Source organism: Manacus candei, unplaced genomic scaffold (genome assembly GCF_025592945.1).
Source record: "Manacus candei isolate 608988 ecotype Guabito, Panama unplaced genomic scaffold, ASM2559294v1 h1tg000051l, whole genome shotgun sequence".
In the NCBI taxonomy this organism is placed as follows: Eukaryota; Metazoa; Chordata; class Aves; order Passeriformes; family Pipridae; genus Manacus; species Manacus candei.
The window spans coordinates 4086523-4108681 of record NW_026138099.1 but is presented as its reverse complement, the minus strand read 5'-3'; the positions used below and the strand labels follow the sequence as shown (position 1 = coordinate 4108681).

Sequence of the window (22159 nt, the reverse complement as noted above, 5' to 3'; positions counted from 1 at the left end):
ATTTACACTTGTAATTTTACAGTATGAAGACTTGCTTAACACCTCTATCAGTGACTCGGATGAGGAGACAGAAGACACTCATGATGGCTGCAGATAATCAGCTGGGGAAGAGAAGCATCTGACACTCCAGAGCAAGCAGGACTTGTAGGAGCAATCCAGACAGTCTGGAGGAATGGGTTAACAGCAGCCTTATGAAATACAATGAGGACAATTAACAAATGTCAAGTCCTGTCCCAGCAAGGCAGAGCCCTGCAGCCATGAGGCTACAGCTGGAAAACAACTCTGGGGCATGGTCCCAGGCACAGGAAGGCTGTGAGCTGAGCCAGCGCCACCCATGTGGCAGAAACAACGGCTATCAGTGCCCCAGGTCTTGCGAGCAGGTCACAGCCCTGGGAACCAGGAGAGGGTAGAGGCTTTACCCTCTGCTTGAAGCTTATCAGATTCTATCTAGGTGCTGCTTATGGTTTGGATCCCCAACAAAGAAACACCACCAACAAAATGTAGGGAATTAAGAAGAGGCCACTGAGACGGTGGTGCTGGAGACCTTATGCAGTGAGAAGTGGCTACAGAACTAGGGCTGGTTCAGGTTGGAGGAGGGATGGCTTTGGGGGCACCCAACAGGTCCTCCATTCCCTCCTATCAACATGGCACTGATGGGAAGGAGTAGAGGAGACATAGTCACGCTCTTCACAGTGGTGTATGGGACAAGAACAAGAGGCAGCAGGTCCATGAAGACAGCCCAGTGGTGGAGCCAGGCCCAGGGAGACTGGGTCACCTTTGGTCAGGGAAAGTTTCACACCCTGGCAAGGAGGGGTGAAGTCCTGAGCAGCCTGGTCTCGCCCAATGGTCTCGCCTCTGGTGGTCCCTGACAGTATGAATAGTTCTGCCATCATTTGAAACACAGTAGAACAGCTTCCACTAACACACAAATTGTAAATGTAAATGTTTGGCCCTTCTAGCCCTCTGTTTCCTCCAAATGAGCAAGCTTCCTTTGGGTTTCTTTACATCAGCTAATTCTACCAACAAGTAAAGAAGCTGGTACACTTTTCTGGTTCAGATTGCATAACACTGATGAACTAAATTTAAGTAAGCTTGTTTATACTTACAGATTCTAACTCATTTTACTTTATAAACACTGAATTTATTCTGCTTAATACAGAACCATATCTCTTTCAATGAATGACATCTTATTTTCTTATTACTTTGTCCCATCACAGTAGCCATCCTGTATTTCATCTCTGGAAAGCCAAGCAATCAGTGCTTCATGACAAGGTCCAAGATCTGCTTTCGCAGAAGTTAACTAATTGGTTGTGAAGACAAGTATCTTAACAAGTATTTAAGGTAGGCACATGCTCATTTGTTCACCCATTGCACTTAAAGGCAAGTACTGAGCTCCTATATGAAGTTAATCACAAAAACACTTCATTTCACTGTCAGGTCAATCTTTCTTATCATACTAATCATGCACCAGCAATAAGCAGCAACATCTTTATTGTGATGGCTTTTGACATGGGTGCAGGACTCACCCCTCCTGCCTTTAGCAGCTTTCTTCTGAATTCTTCTGTCGGGTTGTTGAATGTGAGCTTTTCACAGCGGAGGTGATTTACAGGTGGGTGGCCTTCAAGGTGCAGGAATAAGTCATAGTCAAATCGAACTTTCTTAGGTTCTTCCTGAGGGTTGAAAATAACCAGATAGAAACATCTAACACCAAAACTAACTAAGTTGAAAACAAGGGCTACAAAAAGACTGTCAATTAAAATTAAAATTATGTCATTTTTAACCATTCTTTGTGTTCTCAGACACACATGATGGAATTTACCAAGCGTCAGCTGAGCTACAGTAAATCAGAGAAGCTCCTATCAGCCCATGACAACACAAGGTAAAATGCATGAACTTCATGAAGCTCTGACCAGGCTTAATTAACACTTATGTCATGTTATGCACAGGCTACAGATATGCACATAGGCAAGTATCATGATTCAGCTGACACAAGGTAACTCAGTCACCAACACAATCACACTTCTGAGCCCTAGAGAGTGCTGAAGACACTGTACAAAGTGTTGAATGCAAATTCCTCCACTGCAGCCAAACTATTGTTTTCTCCACAAGCTGTACTAAGTATGAAACTGCTGCAGCCAACTACATTTAATCTCCTATTTATGGGGTCTGCTCATTTACTAAAGAAACTTCATTGCCTTGAACAAATGTGGCCAGATAGATTTCAAGTGTTGTACTACAGCTTACAAACAATCCAAATTCTCTGCCACTGCAGTGAAAAAATGAAACTGAATGTTCCCTGTACCAATATGAAGAAAGAAAGAACAGGAAGAGCAAACGTATCTTGAAAGAAATCACCAGTGCTCTACTGCCCCGAGAATGCCACTAGTGTCCTTTTTCAGCTGAGTCTTCGTACCGACTTCAGTATCTTTTCTCTGGTATAACAAATTAAGTACATTTTCTGTTACACATTTTCACAGTCCCTTCTAGAAGCTGTATGTAAGTGCTTTTTTAAGGCACTATTAAGTAGCCCTTTCTCCAAAGGTTCTGATGTGCAAGAGAAGTCACCAAACCAATGTCCGTCTCAGGGTAGAACACATATAAAAAGTAAAACTGAGGAAAAGTTTTATTAAAAAGGAAACCATGATGGAAGAGGAGGAAGAGATGTATCAAAACCTTAGCACACATCCAACACTGCATGTAATCAAAATACATGCTCTGTTCAGTGACAGATGCTTAAAAAAATTCACATTAACCATGTTTAATTTTGATTCAGGATTCCAAGGATGGGAAGAATAGAAAGCATAGAAATCTCAAGTTATTCTAAAAGTTAAATCAGAGATTTCAAACACAGCCAAGGGACATGCTAACTGTCTCATCTCTAGACTTGGAGCAGAAACAACAGAAGGGGACCTGAAATAAAAGGCTCGCAGTTGTCTTTTTCTGAAGACAGAAGAAGCAGTTCTCTTAGACTGAACTATTTTCTTGACAGATCATTTTCAAAGGTAACCATCGATGATGATATTTCTTCTTGTTAGAAATATTAATCTATGATTTCATGCAGAAAAAAATGGAAGTGACTTATTCCCTGGTCTACTTAGAAAACCGTGATGTTGCTATAGGCAAAAAGTTGGTACCAGTAGCTTTGCCATAAAAGCAAAGTTTTAAGAATTCATAAATGGAAGTCTTCAAAGAACTTTGTGGAAAGTCAGATGAACATAACCAGTGATTAAAAAGCAGACTATTACTACACAAAAGACTTTCGGTGTCACTGTACTGCCTGTATTTTAAAAACAGTGTGACAGTGAAGACAAAATATCCTGCACGTTATGAGCCTTATCCTGTATGGACTACATTTTCCCAAGTAGGAGTCTTTTGACCTAAAAGCATTTTTAAGGACTTTGTCTCAATGATTAACAACTATAGCCTGCTGCTGCTGAATTTGGGAGCAGGGGTTGTTGTAATTTCCCTAACTCTTTAAAGTTTGAAATATTTTCCATCATTGTGAAATACCTGTTAAGCTTTCTACCAGTTTTTTTTTTAGTCCTGGGAATGGGCACCATTTAATTCTCCGTGGCCCTGGGTGGCTTCCTGTACCCCTTCTTTCTCTATTCATTACAGTATTTTCTGAATCAGAAATTGAAAAGTTGTCTACCTTGAAAAAATGATGATGGTGTGTCTCCTCTTCCTCCTTCTGTCTATCTCCTCTTTTTCTGTACTGGAATACATGTGAAGTGGCTTAAGGGAGGAAGAATAGCTGAGCCAGAAGAAAGGGGTAATTTGCCAGCTCAATTTTTGTGCCACTCTTCCTTTGCATTCACCCACCCCAGGGAAGGGCATGCTGCTGCAGCTGTGTGAAGAGCTAGCTGACTCACAGTCCAACTGCTGCTTGTCGTATTCCATGACACCAAAATAGGGGTGAGGGATGTTTGCAAACTTTCTAATTCCACATGCTGCTTGAGGGTGAGGTGAGTTGCCCTCTTGATCTCAGTCTAAGCCAGAACTCCTGCTGGAGAACTCCTGAGACTTGCAGGTCTCCACAGTCAGCAAAGGCACGCAAAAGTCTGAGTGGAAAACAAAAAAAGAAATGTCGGGCAGGAAGCTTTCTGTAGAGATGCTTCAGTGATTGACTCACTGTCTTCTGACTTACTTTGAACAGTTTTGGGATGAGCATTTAATAAAGAAGTTAAGGAGAATAGATTGCTTTTCATTAGATTTCCTGAATGAATCAAAACAACTTCCCTAATGGAGATAGGGCTAAAGAGCACAGCAAAAAGGCTGATCAACTCACTGAGGCAGTTCTGTTTCCATTTTTGACAGCAAACAGGGTTGACCAAGACCTGCTCTTCACAGATTGATACAGGGAACATGTCAGAATTACCTGTTCAAAACCTACAACTTAAAAAGTGCCTGAGCAGAATTATCCACATCTCACACCTTAACAGAGCTTTCTGTGAAAGATAAAAGAATACTGGAATACATACTTGAAATCATACATGGTTAACTCTAACACAATTTTTAAGTGATCAGGGTTCCAGAAAAAGTCTTCTTTTATGCACTTCTATTTTCTTTCTGGTTTAGTCTTTCACCAAGCATTCAACACATTAAAGATGTAATGCTGACTTGATTAAAATAATTAAGTTAAATTACATCTTGGTAATTAGTAATATAGACCCTGTTATGTATGTTAAAGAAAACCCTTGTATTTGCTATTTGAGACTTGGAGTAAGTGCAGCAATTACCTAGAATGTGAGACACTACAATAACATAAGCTTTGTAGAATGGCACTGCATTTGGTAGAATGGCACTGAGCCCCGGTAACGTTGAGTTGAGTAGAATGAGGGCTCACATGCAGTCTAAAAGAACGTTTTCTAAAAGATAGAGCATGCAAGAGTGCAAAAAAAGACTGTTTTGAAAGACCAAAACCTGAACAAGTTATAAAGATTTGCAATACTAAAATAGAACAATAAGTCCCCTATGTAATCAACATAATCAAGATTGGTTTCTTCTCCTCAAGTTTAAGTGACTCTTAAACTTTCTTAAGCACTATTTAAAGTCTGTCCACTTTTGAGCAGGGCTAGTAATTCTTCAGAATAATTACATTCAACTGTTGTTTGGGGTTTTTTTAAATCAAATAATCCTAATTTCACTAGTTATCTACTAAATACTGTCCCCCAAGAATCAATACTGGGCCCAGTACTGATTAACTTCTACATCAGTGATTTGGATAGAGAGGCAGATGCTCCCCAGCAAGTTCACTGACAACACAAATCTGGGAGGAGTGGCCAATAACCCAGAGGGCTGTACAGTCCTTCAGAAGGACCTCAACACATTGGAGAGATGGGCAGAGAAGAACTGCCTGAAACTGAACAAAGGCAAGTGCAGGGTCCTGCACCTGGGTAGGATAACCCCAGGCACCAGCACAGGCTGGGTGTCAACATACTGGAAAGCATGTGGAGAAGAACCTGAAGTCCTGGTGAACAACCACCTGTCTGTGAGCCAGCAGTGTGCCCTGGTGGCCAAGAAGGCCAATGGAATCGTGGGATGCATTAGGAAGAGCATTGCCAGCAGATCGAGGGAGGTGATCCTGCCCCTCTACTGAGCCCTGGTGAGGTTACATCTGGAGTGCTGTGTCCAGTTCTTGGCTCCTCAGTACAAGAGAGACATGGAACTTCTGGAGCAGGTCGACTGAAGAGTGACAAGCATGATTGACTGAAGCATCTCTCTTATGAGGAAAGGCTGAAAGAATTGGGCTTGTTCAGACTCGAGGAGACAACTGAGAGGAGACCTCATCAATGTCTACAAGTATCTGAAGGGAGGATGTCAAGAGGATGGAGCCAGGCTCTTCTCAGGGGTGCTAAACAATAGGATAAAAGGCAATGGGCAGAAATTGATGTACACAAAGTTCCTCCTGAACATGAGGAAGAATTTCTTTACTATGCAGGTGACTGTGCACTGGAACAGATTGTCCAAAGTTGTGGAGTTTCCCTCATTGGATATTCACCTGATTGTGATCCTGTGCAATGTGCTCTAAGATGACTCTGTTTGAGCAGGGAGCTTGGACCAGATGATCCACTGTGTTCACTTCCAACATGACCCATTCTATGATTTTGTGAAATTATGCATTTCTAAGAGTTACAGTAATATTGAGTTGAGGAACAGCACTGACAAAGTTAGCTGTAAGCCTAATTGTTATCCAAGTTTACAAATTAAACTTTAAAAAAACCTCACACTTGATTTTTTAATTTTTTAATGGAAAATATGAGATTCCATACCTTGTTTTTGAAGTAAACCTCAATTGGTAAAATGAAACCAGCATATCCTGATTCTTCAACTTTGTAGGGTGGATCCTTGCACACTGAAACAGAGAAAAACCTGTATTTAATACAAAAAAATTGTGTTTTAAATGCATAAGTAAACCACATGAGTAAATCTCCAATAACACTTCCATATAGCACCATTACAAAACCGCACACACACAGTCGGATATAACTGTGCACAACTCAAACTGAATTTTGCAAGCAAGTCATTCCTGCCTGCATGAAACCTGCAGTTTAGGGATAGCAAAATTTTATTTATTCTTTTTGTTCTTCATCATTTGAGACTGCTAAAGCAGAACTACCAGGAACTTCAATACCAGGTGGAACAAATAAGTACTCACAATGGTACATAGACTCTGCAGCCAAGGCTTTTTCTGGGAATAGAAATCACATAGGATTCTAACCCAAAAAAGTAAAACATGTAGAGGGAAGAACTGCCATTCATGTATTCACAACCTAATATTAATAAAATCCCAATTCTAATAAACATAATTGAAAACAAATAAATTAATTAAATTAGGATTAACGCTAAGAAATTCGAAATCTTCATTACTGGGGGAGGAGGAGACACAATGCAACATACCAGTACACAGTGGAGAACCTCAGGAAGGTTAACTATTGCATTATATTAAAACAATATCCAGGTTTTCCTTAAAGGATTCATACTTCTATAACGTTACAGTGAATATTACTAGTTTCAATATACAATCTTTTCCCTGAAGTTTTCAGTTCAATGCATGGGCTTTAAGCTACTTTGAATCCCCACAGTACTGAACATGAGCTCTCTGAAGAAAGTGACACTAGCCTGTCAACTCCAGACAGTGACAAAAAGGAGGTTGTTACAGAACTTGGAACATAAGCCACCTCTGCCTTCTCCTGGTTGACTGCATGATAACCTCATCACAGAATTCAAGTCCATGTAACACATAAATACAAAGGTAGGCTGAGCATGAGAAACTGTGCATCTCCTGCAGCTTCAACTCAGATGCTTCCAAGTGCTGCATTGCTATGCATCACAAATCATGTCTAAGGCACTACCACCTCAATGACAGTTTCCCTACTGTAGACTAGTAGAACGATGAAATTTATACACAAGAGGTTGACTTCTTCAGGAACATTTGCTCTAGCTCTGTCAGTCTAGTTGATCAGAAAAAAAAATTCAAACTCCAGATCAATCACCATTTACTCAGATATATGCTCCTTTCAGAATTGCCTGGTAGGTTACTAAAAGCAAGTCTTGCAAATAATTGTACAGGGTCTGATTACCAAAATTATTTTTTAGCAAAGTACAACAGATGAGCACTTTCAACTCTCTATCATCCCAAAAACATGACAAAGGCCATCACATACATCCAGGAATATAAGCACTGCTACACTCCCAATAGTATAATCAGTACATTAACTTTCTGAGGACATGCAAGCTTCGGTAACCCCCAAGTAAATGAACACAGCAGAATTTTCTCCTATCACCTTGCCATTCTCCTCCTGCTTTGCTAGCACAAAACCCTTTGAGGGTGAGGTGTTGACGGAGGGGCACGGACAGACTGCTCATAGACTAGTATGATCGGCAAAATGTCGGCTTTATTAGAAGAAAGACATCTTATATACTGCTTATGACACTCAGACATGTGGTTCTTCTTCACATAGCATTGGATACATAAGGAAAATATACTTTGTTGTACGGTGCTAACTGGATCACAACAGGTGTCCATAGGAGATGAGAAAACTTGTTCACCTGCCAAAAACTCCTCCCTGGCCTTGGCAAAAAGCCTCCTCTGTTCTAGCCTCAAGGCTGAAGCCATGTTAGCTGCATAGTTGCTTTTTACTGTCCACACCCAATTACGCCAAGGCAAGGTTCACATACGATCTCTATACTCCAACAGTGAGGAAGATTAGAAGTCCTTGCTCACCTACTGCACTTGTCTATCACTACCCAGCTAACTTCATGCAATCGATAGAAAGGGAAAAGGATGGCAAAAACAGAGCAAGAATAACCTTTCAAAGACTCTTCTGCAACACAGTCCTCCTGCAGCTACGGAATTTAAGTTTGTTTCTCCTGTCAGGAAAAAAAAGTTTGTAAAGTGGGATTTGAAAGATTTTGAATGAAAGTGTTACGGTGATCAGTCAAATCCGAGAGGTGGTTTCAAACAGCCTGTGGTCTTCAGTTGGAAAAAATACTAAGCTGAGTGTGGGTTAAACAGTACTTCCTACTGTAGAAATAAGAGGTGCCCATTTGCTCAACACCTTATGCTGACATGTATTTAACGACAAAGATAAAACCCCGAAGTGAAAGCACAAAAGAGACTAAAAAAGAAGACTGAGTTTTCAGCATTGCATTTTCAATCCTACTAAATTCTCTGCCTCACATATTGAGTGCCCAGATTCACACCACTTCTACCAGGGTATCAAGATACAGCTTAAAATCCGTTAAATAAAGTGACCCCTAATTAAATGTTGGAGTGACATTTTCTGCATATTCCTCAACCATTGAATAGGTTCTTCATCAACTGAGAACAATCCAATACACAAGATAGCAGGTCAGGAAAGTCTTCAGGGTTGGGACTGAGTTTAGACTCCGCTGGACCTAGGCTCCATAAGGAATTTAGAAAGAAAGGGGGTCCTCTCTGAACCTTGGGTCCCAGTGGAGGGTATCCCTTACCTTTTTGCATCCTTACCCTTTTCCATCTCTGGTCTCCACAAAAATAATTCTAAGCTGACCCTAATCCAACTTTTCATTGTGCATTTCATCCATGTAGTAGTAACAGAGCCAACCTTGCCATTGAACTTTGTTAAGTCACACTTTCACAAATTTATATTAAACTTGCTTTTGCTAATACCGTTGGTCAGAGATATTTTTAAGTGACCTAAACCACACATTGGCAGCATTTTCCCAAGTCACCACTACACACGATGGAGCCCTGCTTCCCTGGGGATGGCTGAACACCTGCTTGCCCATTAAGGAAGTAGTGAATGAATTCCTTGTTTTGCTTTGCTTGCATGCACAGCTTTTGCATTGCCTTTTAAAGTGTCTTTATGTTGACCCACGAGTTTTCTCAGTTTTACCCTTCCAGTTCTCTCCCCCATCCTACTGTGAGGAAATGAGTAAGGCTGCTGGATGGTGCTTAGATGCCAGCTGGGGATAAAACACAATATCCACTCCTTCCAGGACTGCCAGCAGAAGGAGGATCTTTCTTGATATCAAAAGACCCTCAGCCACCTGCAAACTTTCAAACTTCAGTGCACACCACAGATGATGCAGAAGCCCTTTCTGTTGACTGAAGGACACAAAAAGCTGTTAGCTATATTCTGCACTGCACACACAAGCAACAATCCTTAATGAGACATACAGAAATTACTGGTGATGTCTAGGGCCATTCACAGTTTATGCTTCTCATCTTTTCTGTCTGATCCCTCAGGTTTCCTCCAAACAAGATGGGAACGAGAGAAGGGAAGAAAAAGGAAAAACAGCGTTTTTAGACTGAAGCTATTCCTGCACTACATTTCACCTTTTCATTCTAGATGTTGTTTTTTTCAATACAAAGCAGTTCTCAAAAAAAGACTGTTAAAAAATACATGTATGTATGTCTCAGGTATCAATGGACTGGAGCAAGTGACTTCCAGAAAGTAGCTGGTCTGGAAGTCTTCCTTAGAAAAGCATGACACTAAAGCAAAAGACAAACCCCTGAACAACTGAACTGCAGCTAAGGCTGCTTGGATAATAACATAATAAACCAAACAATTATCTTTGATGGAAAAGATATTAGGTATAACATTAAAAACTCTGACAATAAGCATCAATTTGCCCTGTAGATACCACTAATATTTTAAAAGTAATAAAAATTTCCAGTAGTTGTGCTTTAATGCATTCTCACATTTATACAGAAGCTACAGCTCTCGGCATTTTCTCTTCTATTGAGAAAAACAGGTCCCACAATTGCAGGATTTGAAGTAATTTCTTTCTAGATTTTTAATTATATACCTCTCCCTCTCAATAAAAAAACTTTGCATAGCAAATATTTTTTCTTAACATCCAGATAGATACTTAAAAACAAAAAAGCCCTCTTTCTCAATTTTAACTTCATTATGCTATGCAAAGATCCAACTGGGAATAAGTATTTCAGAGCTACCAAAATCACCCTGTATTCCAGTAATGATACTTGTGTCAAACCTTTTTGGTTGAAAAAGTTTGACAAGCAAACCAAAGCTAATTTTTTTCATCACACCTCCATCCTTCATGGTTATTTTACTTGATTAATCACAAACTGGTCAGGTTGGAAGGGAGTACAGTGGGTCATCTGGTCAAACTGTCCTGCTCAAGCAGGGTCATTCAAGAGCACAAGACTGTGCCCAGATGGGTCTTGAATGTGGGAGAGACTCCACAACCTCTATGGGCAATTTGTTCCAGTGCACAGTCACCAGTACAGTAAAGAAGTTCTTTCTCATATTCAGGAGGAACTTCCTGTACATCATTTTTTGCCCATTGCCTCTTGCCCTATTGTTTGGCACCACTGAGAAAAGCTTGGCTCTTGACACCCTCCCTTCAGATACTTCTCAACATTGACTCCATGCATCTCATGCCCTGAGGAGCCCAGAACTGGACACAGCACTCCAGATGTGGCCTCACCAGGGCTCAGTAGAGGGGCAGGATCACCTCCCTCGATCTGCTGGCAATGCTCTTCCTAATGCATCCCACGATTCCATTGGCCTTCTTGGCCAATGGCACACTGACCAGGGCACACTGCTGGCTCATGAACAGATTGCTGTCCACCAGGATCCTCAGGTTCTTCTCTGCAGAGTCACTTCCCAGCAAGTCAGACCCCAGCCTGTGCTGGAGCCTGGGGTTATTCTACCCAGGTGCAGGACCTTGCACTTGCCTTTGTTGAATTTCAGACAGTTCTTCCTTCTTTCTATGTAATATACTGAAAAAAATCAGTTTTGCTTCTATCATCTACCTAACTAACTTCCTGAAGCTATTCAGAGTAGCTGAATAGACAGCAGGAAAAGAAAAATACTTCTTCAAACACGTTATTCATATCATTCACTAGCAAATGGAAGAATATAATGCTATTTAAGCAAAGCAAAACATAGATGTACTAATAGTATGCGAGCTTAAGCTATAGAAGGGTACTGCTAAGTCTGGAACAATTATTTATTGTCAACATTGTTTAAATGAATCTGCCTGGTTTTTCTGCCTCTCATTTGGCATTACTTGTGTGACAGACCAATACAAAGCTCAACAATCAAAAATACCCTGAAATAGAGATTTGAAGTCTGTGTGCAAACATGTTTATAATTATTATGATGTAAATGTACACTCCAGGCATAAACCCAGTTTAAGAGCTGTGTTTGCATGCAGGTGATGCAGATGTTGTATAAGTTGGCACACATGTAATTATCACAACAATTATATTATTAAGCTGTTAGGAACTTTGAGGAAAGAGAACAGCCACGTGAGGCTAAGGATTAGTGATTTATAAAGAAGGGGTATAGAAAACTAAGACTTTCCTCAAACAGAAATAATTAAAATTTGCAATGCTGTTTCTGACCATTATAGCACACCTACAGCTTTATTTTTCTGCATAAGAGAAGTAGAATAGAACGAACTATTTCAATTGGAAGGGACCTACAACAATATTCTAGTCTAACTGCCTGACTACTTCAGGACAAAGTTCAAGTATGCTATTAAGGGCATTGTCCAAATGCCTCTTAAACACTGACAGGTTTGGGGCATTGACCACCTCTCCAGTAAGCCTATTCCAATATTTGAGTGCCCTCTCGTTAAAAAAATGCTTCCGAATGTTCAGTTTGAACCTGCCCTGGCATAGCTTTGAACCATTCACACAGATCCCATCACTGGATCGCAGTGAGAAGGGTTCAGCACCTTCCTCTCCATGTCCCCTTCTCAGGAAGAGAAAAGCAATGAGGTCACCCCTCAGTCTCCTTCTCTCCAAATAAGACAAACATAGAGTCCTCAGCCACTCCTCCCAGCCCCTCAGCCAACTTTGTTCCCCTCCTCTGGACACATTCAAGTACTTTCACATCCTTTTTAAACTATGAGACCCCGTTCTGCACACAGGACTCACGGTGAGGCCACACTGGCACTGAGTACAGCGGGATGATTCCCTCTTTTGGCAGCTGGTGACGCTGTGTCTGATGCGTGGGGTTTGCCCTCCTGGCTGCCGTGGCACACTGCTGACTCACACTGAGCTTGCTACTAGCACCTGATCAGTGCTTCTACTCATCCAATTTCTCACACTGCAATGTGTTGGTGTACAAGCATTTCAGATACATTGAAAGATATATACATATACACTGAAAGGTATGATATATTAATTCCTGAAAGCTAGCCACATATACATCTGTTCTCAAGCTCTGCAGCTCTATGTTCTACGTAGCTGATAAACTCTCCTTTGAGCATAAAACAGAAAAAGGAAGGGAAAAAATATAGATTGTGCCATAAAGACAGAAAACCTTCAAAGTGGCACGTGGTCTAACTCTGAATAATTGGTTTTATTCTAGGACAATTCCACCATGAAGCAAACAACTAATTTCAAAAATTCTCACCTTAAAAAATACTACATTCATGAAATTGTATTTGCACTACTAATCTAATGGAAATCTGTAAAACAATACAAATGAAGTTACCAAGCCATCCACTTCACTTTGGGTGAAGAAAAGCAATTCAAACCTGCAAAATTATGCATGCCTGATGATAATTTGTTCAATCTAACAAAATATCCCCTACTTAGTACTCATAATTTTGTCAGGAATTAGAGTATATATCATCTAGAGGACATTAGTCAAAAATGGAAACCACCATTTTGTACTAGCATATCAGGTGCTTCCAAAGGATCATGGTGTCAGTTTTCCTGTATCAAAGCAGATTTCCTTGCTTGGACAAACTTATCCAAAGCTTTATTTCCCATAGTAGATTTGACTGACAATAATTAACTGCATAAGAAGGGTTTTAAAAACCTGACATGTTGAACTCTGAGGGTTCCTTACCTTTCTAATTTTTGATTTGTTGGTTTCTTTTGGGTTTTGTTTGTTTGGATATTTGTTTTTGGATTGTTATTTTGTTTGTTTTGTTCACTAGCAATTGCCCTAGGAAATTGTGTAAATAGATATATATTAGATTTTGTTCCCAGTCTGATCTTCACAGATTTCAGGAAAGAACATCCCTAAATATAGTGCATGCAAACCACTGTTGAATTAAGAAACAAAAAAAAAAGGGAAACAGACATGCAGGTTGATCAGAGCAAAACTCTAAGCAGGCTTCTCTACTCATTTTTCTGTATGTTTTCAGAAGAATAAGTCTTTACACCAGATAGGTGTTTTAAAAATACCATGGTATATCAAAGACAGGTGATGTTAGTTTTTAAATTCATGAGGTAAGCACAACACTCAAGAAACATCAGGTACAAGTCTGACTGTCACATTTATAGAGCATCTGCATTTTTTTAGAGCATCGACTAAAAAATGTCAGATCTGTTTGTCTTTGACTTTCCTGAAAATTGCCTTTCAACCCGAGCTACAACTCCAAAGCTAGACAACAAAATCAGAAACCTCCCTCCTAAAACACTACCCTTCCCACTTTTTTTGTTGTAACATGCTGTTCTGCTACTATTTACCACAGCTCCCCTACAGGTAGGTTACACAGGAACCTTTGGGCACTTTTGGAGACTTACAATGGATGGCAGACATCAGATAACACCTAGACCCAAGGACAGCAACCCCTAAGCGCAGTTAACAATATTCATATGATTGGCAAGGAAGCTACAGCTTCTGGCTAAAAAGACAAACAGAAGAGGAAGATGCGACAAACAGCAGCGGAAAAGTTCTCATGTGGTGCAGAAGATGGCCAAGTAGGATCAAAGCCGCAAGCTCTGGGTTTGGTATGCAGGCACTGGAAAGGAGTTCCTGTACGGACATCTTGCTCTGCCCCACCCATCCACTTCAAGGAGCACTCTGTATCTGCTATAAACCCACATACACCCTAATACTTCTCCTCTAAGGCAGAACTCATAGCAAGTGAGGGTTCAACCTCTGCCACCACACATCCTCCCCTGCAGCAGCAGCTATCAGCAGCTATCAGCAGCTCCTGCTCAGCCTCGACCCACACTCAGGAGCACCTCCTCACCCCACACCACACAGAAGCATTCATGTGCTCCATTCATGTGCTTCCATGCCACCAGTCATAATAAGGGCTACTTCCAATTAGACTGTCATCTGAGAGAAATGAACACAACAACAAAAAAAGACCCTTTATATCCCCAGTAACAAGATCAATGTCAGAAATATGCCTGTCCACAGCATCATAATGAATGAGCACTGAAGAACCCATCCCACCCCCAATACACTACAAAGAAAACACTTGACGTAAATTGAGGCTGAAGATTCTCCAGTGTGCTTTAGTACAAAAACCTGAAGCAAAGCCAGTGGCGTGCCAGTACAAGCCCCATAGCTGAAAGGTGCAGAGGTGGAGTGGGGCGAGGAGAAGGCTTTAGTTCTAGCACACAACTTCCACCTCCATCTTCAGAAACTGACTACTGGCAGCAGAAGAACTTCAGCCACATGCTTCAGATACTAAAAATGCTACCACATTGCATTTCAGTTGCTTGTCAGGATACCTCATGTCAAGACACAGACTGAGATTACAGGAAATGCTCAAGGAGATGGAATAAATCAGTCACATGGTTGTCACCTGTAAGAATGGCTAAATAGGCTTTCTGCAGGTTTTGAGATGAGACATACATAGATCTCTGCCATTTGATAATTATTTGCTTTTTTAAGAGTCCTCCAAGCCAAACTTTGTTAATGTAATTAAAAGTAGGACTAAGAGAAGCAATGGAAGAACAGATACTGAAAACAGACATAGCAAACAAACTATTTTTAGAATCCACTGCTACCTTCCAAAACATCCTGAAGTTACTTTATGAAGAATATTTACTTAGGTACACAAAAGACAGTATGACAAAAAACAATTAAGCTGTATTATGATCCACATAATAGTAGAGGTGGAAAATCAAGAATTTTCCCTAACTGTTTACATTCCTCTGCACAAAGGATCAAACCACCTTCTGCTCCAGGGTAGATTTTGGGGAAAGGAGAAATTAACAGCATCTTTTCCTTGCAGGAAACATTCTGCTTTAGTTAAGAGCAAAAGTAAAGACAGATAGACTGAAACTAACACTCTGAGCCATAAGTGCCCTAATTGAATTTTTCCTTCAAGAGTAATCACAGAGTAAGCTTAAATATTTAAGACACCAAAGAAAAGAGGCTTTGGTCATAGTAGGGTTGGCCACTTTGCAGGTAGCAGTATACACCAGAAGCAAACTGCCCAGTAACAAAGAATATATGGCAAAGTTTGTCTAAAAACAAGGCTAAAACTTGAATGTACACACACCTCCTATTTGAGGACTTCAGAACGAATAAAAATGTCACAGTGAGCTGGAGAAGTAGCACATAGACAGGAAAATAATCTTCACAAAACTGAATGAATAAAAACCACTCAAACTTATTATTAAACAGGTAGATTGCTTTGACTTTCAAAATTCTTAATGAGATATTTTTCAATATGGGTGTGCTCACAACATTCATTAATGACTGAATGCAAGAGAGATAGCCTACTGGGAAGAAAACATCTTGACACAAGAAAGCTAGGTTAAGCTCCAACTGAGCATAATGAAGAAAACCAGGTGACTTAACATAGCTTCCTACATTTAACAAGATAATAACAAATGAAAATCAATGTACAGAAGAACATATAATATGAATTTTTAAAGGACTGCATTTAAACTGTAATTCCATTTTAAGTAACAATCACTTAACAGGATAACCTACTTAGGAACATAAAGAAGTCAAGACTATATCAATATGAATCCAGTGGACTGGATGACTGGCTATTTCAGTTAAATACATATCTGCTCTTCTACAGTGTAATGTAATTACTCTAGGTAACTGAATTGCTGTAATACTCACGAGATGTTAACTTGTCCTCCCCATCCCTTAAAAACACAGAGCATAAAACCAGGAAAAGCTGAGAAACCTCAAAGGAAATATTAAAAGGTAAAACTTGCAGCATCACTGAGAAGAGCTAAAATAAATCTGATACACTTGATTCAGATAACACAAATGGGGTGCATGATCATGTGCTCACAAATGCCACTGACATAGCTTGAACATACAGTGGCAGTGGAAATGTTCTTCAACCTTAAAGACTCTAGGCAAGAGGTGTGTAGAACTTCTGTATGTTTTTGGCCGGGATAGAGTTACATTTCTTCATAGTATCCTGTATGGGGCTAGTGTAAGAAGATTCTTATTCCTTAGCCTCAGTTATAATGCTGGAAGCCAACATACACCATATTGCCTGTGAACCTACAAAATACAGTCTGTGAAAGTGTTTATGTTCAAGACTATTTTTTACTTGTAGAAAATACAAATTTGCTAAGTTAAAGTGAAGGTTCTCCTTTTTTTACGTTCATGTAAATATTGTAACTATTCTTACAATTGTTACTATTGTTACAATTGCAACTTTTACCTTTGTACCCTTACTGATTGCTTTTACAGTACAGAGTTTTCCAGGAAACCTCCAAGCCTTGTCTGCCAGTGACCTAAGTAAGCATTTGGCAGGGACTTTGGAGTACGGCTTCAATATCGTTAATTAAATGGATAATTTCCACGGAGCTACAGAAAAAAAAGCCTGACTTTACACTGGTAGTTTGACTTGCACTGAACATTTTCTTCGGCTTATTTCTGCTCTTCTCTTTTCTCATCCTTCAACCAATTCTCCTCCCAGAAAAGCACATAAGTATGTATAAGAATCCATACTGCTGCCTCTGATGCTCCTGTTTCTTGTATGAACACCCAAAAAAGTACAGTTATGACTATTCTAGGTTACCAGATAATCGTCATCATTCCACACTGAACATTTGACAGCTGCCAGTACATTTTAGCCTTCAGAAGCACATATAATTGTGTGATATATAATGTGATGCCAGGACCACAAGTCAATCCATCCAGTTCCTCCAACAAGAATAAATCAGCATCAAGTTCCCAAAGGCTAAAAAACCTTTGGTTTGTCTCTCCTATCTTCTTCCAGGATGCCTCCTACATTCTCCCAAATGCCTGAGTAACTGTCTTAGAAAAATATATTGTTTTTAACGTTTTGCTACCTCAGTTTGTGGCTGGGAGTTCAGGGGGCACAGAATAAACTTGATTCTGATTGTCTCTCCTAGAACAGAGATAGTGACTACTTTGGGAGCACAGTGTAAAAGCTTCACTAATATCCCACTTCCTCCTCTGGAAACAATTTCATTTAATAACTGAAGGAGACAGGAGTTGCTTATTACATATTCCTAAACAAGCCTTTTGGGTTTTTTTACTTTAATGCTTTGAACTAGGACAGCTCATTCATTTCATGTTGTCTGCTTCCAAGGGGCACAAAAAAGGATCTTTTCCACCACACTTTTAAAAGAGAATATGATAAAAAGAAAAATGTTGGAGTCAGTTATTGTTTGGCACACTAACTATTGGGAAATAATTCAGATGAAGGGTTATGACTGGGAATCTGTTACCAAATTAAACTAATCCAGATTTTTTTTTGGCTGTTATTCCTTTAAATAGTTACTAACTTGTAAGCAACATGTGGATATGGAGTTACCATCAATTCTTACTACTTCCCAACTCTAATTCTTTTTTCACTGTGATAATTCTTGGTTTGTTCACTTCTCTCTAAATGTTGCTAATATCAACAAATTTTGAACATGTGACACGTTAAAGCTGACATCCTCTTTAAAAAGAGCTCATTTATCTTCTTACTCCTTGCAGCAGTTAACTGGCTTCATCAGAAAACAAAGACAGGCAGACAAACTGTATGTGCACTTTTGTTCCGCATTCCTTCTCATCACCCCGAGAACAGAAATTCAGAATAATGGGATTCAACATTTACTCTTCTGCCTCTGAAGGGGTCTGAAAAACAGAGAAAAGCATCATCTGTTCATCCTTCCCTAGATCTTGTGAGGCCCATGCTGAGAAAACTAAGGTTAGAAGAAAGCAGCATGACTTTTCAGAAGTTACAGAAAAAAGCTACAGTGTCTTGCTCTTGAAAGTTTCACACAAAATAAAAGAATTGTTATACTCTTTCTTCCATCACATTGTCAGACTGTGGCTACACAACAGGAGGACAATAGAAAAAAAAACAACCTACACTCTTAAAGCTTCTATACCTGACAAGAAGTAGAAGGAAGATCTCTGCTTTGATTACTATGACAAGAAGTTCTCAAAGCAGCCATTACTTCATGCAGATTTTGCATGCAGTGTGGCCTATGTGCCTTGGGCATCTTTACCTGTTCCCAAGGCTCCTCTCCAGGGATGTATTTCAGTATCTTGTGGCAGGGTGAACCAGTCAGCCTCCCGCATTTCCAAGAAGGAGTTAGCAAGTGCTGATGTCTATCTAGGCTGATGGGTCAAGAAGAGGGACAGTGGAAAAGGCCACTATCAACCTCTATGTTGCCTATCCTACACTGGTGGCATTAATTTGGCTCTGTCCTCCCCTCCACAAGACCGTAATTTTCATAAAATACAGAAAACGTTAACATCCTCAAGACTCTCAGTCTTTAACAGGGATATGTAAAAGTGAGAAAAAGGCCTGGTCCTTATGGAAAGTGGTATAGCGTACATGTTTCTTATTGCCAGCCACACTGGTTAAGATTCACTTATGCACTGTTTATAGTATAACCTAAATTTTAATTCATCTATTTCCACTGAATTTGATTGCCTCCCTGTCTGCTCTTTGCTTACAGTAAAAATTCCTTCAATAAAGCATTTGTATTCTGATCATCTTGTGAATTATACTGTTTTTTCCCCTCACATTCTATAAAATACAATTTTCCCACAAGAGCTCCTAGTATGTACCATGTGTACAAAGATGAAATTCCCAGAGGCCAGTAGCTTATTCAGCTTGTGAGAGTTTCCTTGGCACCTACACATTTTTCCATGCTTAAGTCAGCTGTTGCAGTAACTTAAGTATTAAGAATATGTTTAACCCCTTGGATCTTAAAGCTAGGCCGCAACAACTACTAGACCTTCTGATGTTTTAAAAAGCTTATTCATTCATCTTTGTCATCAGTAACATGACTAACATTTCAATTCAAGTTAACAGAAGCTTGAAATATGAAGCTATTACTTAAAAGAAATTAAAAAACTTCTTATGGGAAACTTTATGAAACTATTTCCTCCCTTGGTGAAAATATTCTGCTCTACTGAATTCCATGTGTTTTGTTTTCCCTAACACAGTATCTTAAATCTACAGTATCCTAGACACTTAAGAATAATACAGTACCTCAAATACATATTTTTGTGCATTTGGATCATGAGCAAACTATTGGCAGTTCTCTGCGTACCTTGAAGATTCTGCATGACAATACGTGCTCCTCTCTGTATAATTCTTCCTTGATATAAATACACACAACTTCATCTTTTCGCTTTATCTGTAGACTACCACCGAGTTCTGTCATCATTATCCTATTTTATAGGACACCTAATACAGCACAGCCACTCTGTATGAGTTTCCAAATATACAGAGAACTTGTATGCGTGGCTTATTCAAACTAAGTTCTTTGTACTAAGGACCCTTAATTACTCTGAAATACTGTAGCTGCAGATGATCTATCATAGGCATCTACAAAAGAAAATGAAGAAAGGCAAGTAGCTAATTTTGTTTTCCTGAAAAAGTGTAATTCTCTCTGCCTACTTCATACTTGTCAAGCCATGAAAATGAATGCCAGAGTAAAAAAGCATAACTCTCCCTTTAGATGTTCATATAACACCACTTATGAAAAACAGCTCAGCAATACAACCTACAGTGGGTACATGTACTGAATATATTAATATTGCAGAGAAAAGTATGGAAAGAAGTGAAAGAAAAAAAGTGAAGAATCTACTTAATAATTAGAAACAAGTCTGTAAAACTGTTGTTGAGCCCATAGTCTAGAAGACATCATAACATGTTCTAAAACAAAACCAAAACAAATATTTCACTTAATTTTCATCCCAACAGGTCATTTGCATCCCCAATGAACAGGTCATTAGCATCTTTTAACGCCGTTAGGCAAGAACAGTCCACCGTTGCTATTTTCTTTTAAGCAAATTATCAAACTTTAATTAATATTTTATAATTTGTCCAGTGAGCATATTGTAAAATCCTATTCTGTTTAGTGCATGTTATGCACATGTTAGCACCCACAGCGCTTGGTGCCCATATAAAAAAAAACCCTTAGCATGCAGGTCACTAGAAGTACACAGAGTCACAGAATATTCTGTGCTGGAAAGGACCCACAAGGTTTATCAAGTCCAGCTCTTAGGTGAATGGCCCGTACAGGGACTGAGCCCATGACTTTGGCATTACTAGCAATGTAACCAACACAATCAGTAAAAAACCAGAACAATGACAACAGCAATACCAAAGAGATTAGACACATGCAAATCTTCAGCATGCAATTAAAAATGACACCGATCCACTCCTCCACTGGGATGCCTGGGTAACCTGTCAGAATCAATAGGTCTGCATTGACCCAAGCAGAGCACAAGCATTGACACAACCACTGTGCTCAGTGTGACAGCATAGGAGTTCTGTATTATTTATTCTGGCACTATCTCTCTTAATGCAACTTTGCATAACAGACTTCATGCCTAACAAAGTTATGATTAATAGTGTTTTCGTTTGAGCTCAGTTCAGCCTACTGTTTTATTCACTTCTGGTCTCACCTCTTCACCTTGTTAACTGCTGTCTTGCTTCTGGTCATTGGAATAGTTTCAAAATTGTTGTTCTGTGTTCAAAAAATTACTGCTATTGTAACAGAAGCTAAATTAAAATACTCATGCCATGAACAAGGGCAGTCAGAGTGGCGAAAGGTCAAACAAAAAGGAGCAGTGTTCCACCATAAGCATGACGTTAAAATGGAAACTCATCATTTTTGCACTTGGTAGAACAGGAAATGAGAACTTATTTTAAATCACTTCAAGACAAATACAGCAATAACTTAGTTTACGTGTAAGTGTTTGACCAAGGAAACTAATATTATTGGCACCAACTTATAGAGGATTTGGGTAGGGGCAGGGATGTGTGAAACACCTTGTTTTATGTCATCCATTGAACCAGTGGCAGAGTTAAGAAGAGACACTAGGGACTGCTGACTACCAAGACATGGGTCTGTCCATATAAAGCTTCCATTTTGCTGGCCTTGACAAAGCTGAACCTAAACCTGGTCTCACATTTAACATTCACAAAAGGCACAAAATAAATCAACAAAACCAAACAGATCCTTCACACACATCTGCCTCTAAGCTGCTCTGAAAACAGTAAGCCTTCTAGGCAGCAATTACCTGATATTTTCTACCACTCCTTTCAAATCGAGCTTAAAATTCTAAGCTAACACTTAGGGCTGTCTCACACAACCACATGCATACATTTTGTCAGTCTTAGCATTATTAAGCATCAATGACAAACCACAATAATTTTGCACATATTAGATTTATGATACAATTTGCTCAACTAAAAGATAACAAACTTATTCTCCCAGGAAGATGAGGTTGCTCTTTTAAAAAAATCCAAAAAGGAGGAAACCTTTAAAAATAATGACAAAATGTTTAGAATACGAGTTCTCTGAACAGCACACAAATGAAACAAATGAAAGACAATGAAGCACTGACTTCAAGAGGTGGACCACTGTAAATACAACACGTGCTTGAATTGCAGCATAAGCTGTTCAGTTATCACCACAAAATCAGCAGCAACAAAATGAGTTCATACTCAACAGAGAATTAACTATGTGCATACACAC

The 22159-nt window shown here is 39.5% G+C and overlaps 1 protein-coding gene across 4 annotated transcripts in view; it reads right to left on the bottom strand.

Moving 5' to 3' along the window:
• The window catches only part of MLLT3 (MLLT3 super elongation complex subunit), a 119706-nt gene that overhangs the window by 56224 nt on the left and 41323 nt on the right, over window positions 1–22159 (bottom strand). For 3 of the 4 annotated variants that reach the window (XM_051801446.1, XM_051801449.1, XM_051801448.1), the window contains 2 exons: window positions 6273–6355; window positions 1527–1670 (listed from right to left, as the gene is read on the bottom strand). In XM_051801446.1, coding sequence (XP_051657406.1) covers window positions 1527–1670; window positions 6273–6355 — 227 coding nt within the window. The remainder of the gene's footprint in view (window positions 1–1526; window positions 1671–6272; window positions 6356–22159) is intronic. The other variant, XM_051801450.1, reaches the window with a different exon arrangement.